We start from the raw sequence: 7500 nt of genomic DNA on the forward strand, positions 1-7500 counted from the left end.
AAGTCATCACAATCAGGTAATACACCAACTTATATTCTTGTCTTCATGAAAGAAAGGAATCTATATGTGTTAAACATGCATGTATATTCATTAAAACACCTTTAACATGTAAACAAAAACGGCAAAATAAATAAATATAAATTATATACTGTACATATCAATGTATGTATATATATATATGTGTATATATATATATATATATATGTGTATATATATATATATGTGTGTGTGTGTATATGTATATGTATATGTATATATATATATATATATATATATATATATATATATATATATATATGTGTGTGTGTGTGTGTGTATATGTTACTCAGTACTTGAGTAGTTTTTTCACAACATACTTTTTACTTTTACTCAAGTAAATATTTGGGTGACTACGTACTCCTTACTTTTACTTGAGTAATAAATCTCTAAAGTAACAGTAGTATTTTCCGCACCATAAGGCGCCCTGGGTTATAAGCCGCGCCTTCAATGAACGGCATATTTCAAAACTTTGTCCACCTATAAGCCGCCCCGTGTTGTAAGCCGCATCTAACTGCGCTAAAGGAATGTCAAAAAAACAGTCAAATAGGTCAGTCAAACTTTAATAATATATTAAAAACCAGCGTTCTAACAACTCTGTTCACTCCCAAAATGTACGCAAATGTGCAATCACAAACATACGTATATCAACATGGACAGAGCTGCGTGAAAAAAGCCACCCGGCCTCTTCGCGTAAACTTAAACTTACCTTAACCACTCGCTCATCTTTTCTTCATCCATCCCTTCGAGTTAGCTTTTATGATGACGCCGGCTGGAAAGGTCTCTTTTGGCAAGGTCTTCCTTTTGAATATCACCATGGGTGGAAGTTTCTGGCCATTAGCATGGCAAGCTAGAACCACAGTGAAGGATGACTTCTCATTCCCTGTGGTGCGAATATTCACCGTACGTGCTCCCGTTGTATCCACAGTGCGGTTCACAGGAATATCAGTTGCTGTGAAATAGTAATCCGTGTGCGGATGGAGAGATTGCGTCTTTTCATGAACCGGATACCTGTCGCTTAGTAGGAGCCATTTTGTGGTCTTTACAGATGTAAACACACAAAGGAAATGAAATGTACGGTGATATCCGCGCGCTTTTTCTTCTTCTACGCGGGCGGGTGGTTGCTTACAGTAGAAGAAGAAGCGCTTCCTGTTCTATGGGGGCGGGTGCTTACCTTGGCGGTTGCTTGCGTAGAAGAAGAAGCGCTTCCTGTTCTACCGGGAAAAAAGATGGCGGCTGTTTACCGAAGTTGCGAGACCGAAACTTTATGAAAATGAATCTTAATATTTATCCATATATAAAGCGCACCGGGTTATAAGGCGCACTGTCAGCTTTTGAGAAAATTTGTGGTTTTTAGGTGCGGCTAATAGTGCGGAAAATACGGTACTCTTACTTGAGTACAATTTCTGGCTACTCTACCCACCTCTGCTGATGAGTAAACAAACCGTCCTTTGACTGGATGGCTCCCTCTAGTGTTGACTGACGGTAACAACTGAAATGATGTGTCCCCTCCAGGCAACAGTCACATGGCCATCGTCCAGAAGGTCAACAACGAGGGCGAGGGGGACCCCTTCTACGAGGTTCTGGGCCTGGTCACCTTGGAGGACGTCATCGAGGAGATCATCAAGTCGGAGATCTTGGACGAGTCGGACGGTTACCGTAAGTCCTCTTTTGGTTCCTGGCCTTGTCAGAGGTCACTCACACTCACGCTGGCTGTGTCCTTCGCCACAGTGGACAGGAAGCTGAAGCGTCCTCTGGTGCCCATGGAGATCCCCCTGGAGCCTCGCGGGGCCCCCGAGGAGTTCTCCCTCTTCAAGCCCCCCGAGGGAGAACCCAAGATCCGAACATCGCCGCAGCTCCTGCTGGCCACTCATCGCTTCCTGTCCAGAGGTAAAGTGGCGGGGGATGGGGGCGGGGCTTCACTGAAATGATGATGACCTTTGACCCCACCACTCCCTTTGCAGAGGTGGAGCACTTCAGCCCGGCGCGCGTGTCCGAGAAGGTCCTCTTCCATCTGCTGCGCCACCCCAGCGTCAACCAGGAGGTGCACTTCGACGCCGGCGACCGCCTGAGCCCCGCCCACTACCTGTACACGCGCAACCACCCGGTGGACTACTTCATCCTGCTGCTGCAGGTGTGCACACCTTTCTCTGTCTTTCCTCTGCCAACGTGCCAACATGGTGGTCTTCCTGCCGCCAGGGTCGCGTGGAGGTGGAGATCGGCAAAGAGGGGCTGAAGTTTGACAACGGCGCGTTCACGTACTACGGCGTGTCCGCCCTAACACTGCCCTCCTCAGGTAGGACGAGGAACTACACCTCATTTCTATTGCTTCTCAAACTTTATTACTTTTGTATATTTCATTTTTACAATATGTAAGACAACATCGTTTTTTGTTTTTTTTTAGATTTATGTTGGAATATTAGGAAAAAAAAGTTGTGCTTTTACATGAAAAAGTAATAAGTTTATGACATACTTGCCAACCCTCCCGAATTTTCCGGGAGACTCCCGAAATTCAGCGCCTCTCCCGAAAACCTCCCGGGACAAATATTCTCCCGAAAATCTCCCGATTTTCAGCCGGAGCTGGAAGCCACGCCCCCTCCAGCTCCATGCGGACCCGAGTGAGGACAACAGGGTGACAAGAACTAAATCATCCAGACTAGAGATACATTGTATTATTATGTTTATCTTACCTAAAAATAAATATATTTATTAATAAAAAAATAAAAAATAAAAATACATTTTTACTATATTTTGCTAAAAACATCAAAATTAATTGTATTTTTATTTGTATTTTTTCCTGACTCCTTATTACATCCAGCCATAGAATTATACATTAAAATAAACATATTTGAAATAATTGATTTTAAATTATCATAATAATTCATTTAAAATGACCATATTTAATTATGAAAATAATTGCTTGTTTAACAACAACTTTAGCATTTTATTCATTACATTTTGAAACTCTCAGAAGCCAAGTTATGTTATATTCCTTAATATTTATTTATGCAAGTTTGAAGTATCGATTATCTAAACAAAGTTTTGTTTGCATATTTTCAGGATGTATATATATATATATATATATATATATATATATATATGTATATATCTATATGTATATATCTATATGTATATATTTATATATATGTATATATATATATATATATATATATATATATAGATATATATATATGTATATATATATAGATATAGATATATACATATATATGTGTATTAGAGATGCGCGGATAGGCAATTATTTCATCCGCAACCGCGTCAGAAAGTCGTCAACCATCCGCCATCCACCCGATGTAACGTTTGATCAGAACTGCACCCGCCCGCCATCCGCCCGTTGTTATATATCTAATATTAATAAAAAAATTAAAAAAAGGGTGAAAACTACGCGAATTGCACCTTGTGCAGACAAGATTTTTCGATCGGACACGGAGGAATTAGCGATGTAAAAGACCACGTTGGGACAAAAAAACACAAGTCTAATGCCGTTGCTAGCGATACAAGTGGAAAACTTTCAACGTTTTTCGTCGCCCAAACAGATTCTTTGGATGTGATAAATGCCGAAGTTTTATTTACGGAGGCAATAATTGAGCATGGACTTCCAATCGCACTGGCTGATCACATGGGACAGTTACATGTTTGTAATGCAACCTTTAAAAATCATTACGCGGTGATCGCGATCCCAAAAATAAACTTTTCTTGCATGATAATGTCCAGAAAAATTCGCTTTATATTACTATAGAGTCCTTTTAACGAATGAGTTTGATGGTTTATCACAAACCTTAAATGAAAGAAGTCCTTTGTTCTCCTGCACCATGCATGCGCAATCCTGTCGGCTGTATTTCACAGCACGACATACTGTTAAAAGTGTTTATACTATTTATACTTTCAATTAACAAATTGAAGTCTTGTGAAAGGTTGACAGGATAACTGGCATTAACTGTCAAAATAATTTCAAACTATTGAAGTTAGCTTACAGAATAAACATGTCAATCAACCCATATGATTTTTGCTGTAATATTTTTGTTTTGAAAAGTCACTGTGACTGATAGAAAAGTGATGGTTTTAGCAACATTTTAACCTGTCTGAATGCTAATAATCATTTTGCGTCGGGGGGCGAAGCCCTGAACCCTCCACCAGGACTTTGTCCTGGACCTACCGGGGCCTGCGGCCCTTGGACCCTGGCTACTAGGTTTTTCTGATTTAAAAGTTGGCAGGTATGGTGAGGTTATAAAGCTTTTGCCTGTTAAAGAAAGGAGACTGATCCAATGCAGCACAGATATTCGCGTGCCACGCTGTCACGACCCAGACGCACACCAGTGCGCAATCATATGGGAGCCGCGCTGAGCGCACCGCCAAGCGCGTCTCGATGCCGGCGAGGGCCGGGTATGGGCCCACGCTCCAGCGCCATCCATTTCCAGGGCTAGTTGATTCGGCAGGTGGGTTGTTACACACTCCTTAGCGGGTTCCGACTTCCATGGCCACCGTCCTGCTCTCTATATCAACCAGGGTGAGCCCCACCCCTTTCGTGAGCGCACTGCGCGCGGAGTGACCCCTGTTACACGCCCCCGGCAACAGGGGTGGCAAGCAGGTAAGCTGCGCGGGCGGAGCGCGCGGAGTGACCCATGTTACGAGCCCCCGGCCACGGGGGTGGCGGGCAGGTAAGCTGCTTACCTGCTGCGCGTGACGCCGGCCGCGGCGAAAGCGGACGAGGCGGGGTGTCGGTGCGGTGGGCGCGGTAGTGACCCTGGACGTGCGTCGGGCCCTTCTCGCGGATCGCCTCAGCTACGGCTCCCGGTGGGGCCCTCTCGGGGGAAGGGGCCTCGGTCCCGGACCCCGGCGAGGCGTCCCTTCTCCGCTCCGTAAAAGTGTCCATCTCTTTTCTTTTTTTTTCTTCTGTTGTGGCATATGCAGCAGGTGCCTGCTCGTTTTTCGTATGTGGGTAACAACATTTAACTATGTATATATATTTCCCAATTGGTTTAACTGCCACCCGCAAAAAAAAAAAAAAAAAAAATCTAATTAATCCGCCCGACCCGACCCGCGAGCGGATAAAATCTTTTTTTTTTTTTATTTCATCCGCCCGATCCGCAGATAATCCGCGGACTCCGCGGTTGTGTCCGCAAACCGCGCATCTCTAATGTGTATATATATATATATATATATATATATATGTATATATATATATATATATATATATATATATATATATATATATATATATGTATATATATATGTATGAAATACTTGATTTGGTGAATTCTAGCAGTCAATATACTCCTCCCCTCTTAACCACGCCCCCAACCCCGCCCCGCCCCACCCCGACCACGCCCCCAACTCCCCACCTCCCGAAATCGGAGGTCTCAAGGTTGGCAAGTATGGTTTATGAGAAATAATTCCAATGTCACAAAAGCAAAGTCAGAATATGAGGAGAAAAAAGTTAATCATTAAAAAAAGGGAAAGCAATTTTAAATGTAGGAAAAAGTAATACATTTACAAGCAATAAATTGCAGTTTTACAAGATGGAACTGAGAGTTGTTTTAATTCATACTTGCCAACCCTCCCGGATTTTCCGGGAGTCTCCCGAAATTCAGCGCCTCTCCCGAAAACCTCCCGGGACAAATTTTTTACCCGAAAATCTCCCGAAATTCAGGCGGAGCTGGAGGCCACGCCCCCTCCAGCTCCATGCGGACCTGAGTGACGTATTGACAGCCTGTTGTACATGCATATGTGACCCACCCATAATGTGTCACATTTTTGTGTAGATTTATTGAGTTTATTTTGTGGTTTGAATTCGTTTTTGGAGCTGTCATTCCACATTTATCAGTATTCACATTGGTCAGTAGGGGGCAGTAGGGCGTTTCTTCCCAATTGAATGCTATCACCTGCAGACCGGAAGTGTCTTGTCATTCTGATGAGCGCGACCGGTCTGTGAACAATTGTAACGTCCTGTGTGCTTTTTCCTCCTGTATAACAGGTTAGTTTTGGTGAATCAACTCACTGAATAATATCCATGTGATCTTTATAAGTTTAAGTACACATTCTGATGGTGGAGCCTAACTCTAAAGTGTTTGTGAGTTGTAGTTTGTATTTGTGAATGAATCCAGTGCACAGCTGCAGTAATCAATACAAAATGGCGACGTGAGTACGCAATGTTTATATAGGAACTTCTGATCCTAATTCATACTCCCAAATTAGAGCTCCCGTTTTCTTATTGATTTTATAATGTATATTTGTATAATGTGTGTGTTCTGAAATAGTGACAGAGAATAGAACAAGGATGGACAATTCAACCCGTAACTCAACAATGAGTAGAGGAGTGTTATGTGTATGTATATGTGTAAATAAATGAACACTGAAATTCAAATATTTCTTTTATTTATGTATATATATATATATATATATATATATATAATAAAATATATATATATATAATAAAATATATATATATATATATATATATAATAAAATATATATGTATATATATATATATATATAATAAAATATATATGTATATATATATATATATATAGCTAGAATTCACTGAAAGTCAAATATTTCTTATATATATATATATATATATTAACCACGCCCCCCGACCCACCCCGACCACGCCCCCCACCCCCCACCTCCCGAAATTGGAGGTCTCAAGGTTGGCAAGTATGTTTTAATTCAAGAGAAAGTGCTGCAATTTTAGGCGGAAAAAAGGTGTAATGTGACGTATTTTATTTTATTTTACAGTCATACTACAAGATTAAAATCATATTATGACAACAGTTTAGTATAAAAAGTTGAAGATGAAAAAAATTCACAATTAGTGGTTGGTTAATGAGGCCTCAGTGAGTGTGTGGCACATTTACAAGCTGTATTGACACTGCACTGATACTGTTTGTGTTTCATGATGGTCACCCGCCATCTATTTGATGAAAAAAGTTACTAGTTTGGCCTTCTAGCACAACTAACTAGTAACTAATATTTAAAAGAAGAAGGTAAAACTAATTAAATGGAAGATAAAATATGGTAAAATAAGGTCAATAGAATGAACAGTGGAAGGTAAATAGAAGGCAATCAAAGGTAAAAAGTTGACCAAATGTGCAAAAAAATAAATATAAGGTCAAATAATGTAAATAAAAGGTAGTATAAGGTAAAAAAAAAAAAAAAAAGGTAAAATAGAAGATAAAGGCAGTAAATAAAAAGGTACAACAAGGGAAATAGAAGATGAAAGAGGATACATAAAAGGCAAAAGAAGGTAGATAGAAGATAAACAAAAGGTAATAGAAGGCAAATGAATAGTATAAGAAGGTAAATAAATGGTAAAAGAAGGAATATGGAAAGTAAATAGAAGGTAGATAAAAGGTCAAATAAGTTAAATAGAAGATGAACCAGTGTAAATAAAAGGCCTCAGTGAGTGTGTGGCACATTTACAAGCTGTATCGACACTGCACTGAT

The 7500-nt window shown here is 40.5% G+C and overlaps 1 protein-coding gene across 2 annotated transcripts in view; it reads left to right on the forward strand.

Annotated features, from left to right (window-relative positions):
• Positions 1 to 7500, forward strand: part of LOC133574479 (metal transporter CNNM3-like) — a 22749-nt gene that overhangs the window by 10914 nt on the left and 4335 nt on the right. For both annotated transcript variants that reach the window (XM_061926638.2, XM_061926637.2), the window contains exons 5-8: positions 1552 to 1695; positions 1768 to 1926; positions 2001 to 2170; positions 2236 to 2332. In XM_061926638.2, coding sequence (XP_061782622.1) covers positions 1552 to 1695; positions 1768 to 1926; positions 2001 to 2170; positions 2236 to 2332 — 570 coding nt within the window. The remainder of the gene's footprint in view (positions 1 to 1551; positions 1696 to 1767; positions 1927 to 2000; positions 2171 to 2235; positions 2333 to 7500) is intronic.

The sequence above is a fragment of the Nerophis lumbriciformis genome, linkage group LG32 (assembly GCF_033978685.3).
Source record: "Nerophis lumbriciformis linkage group LG32, RoL_Nlum_v2.1, whole genome shotgun sequence".
Taxonomy (NCBI): domain Eukaryota; kingdom Metazoa; phylum Chordata; class Actinopteri; order Syngnathiformes; family Syngnathidae; genus Nerophis; species Nerophis lumbriciformis.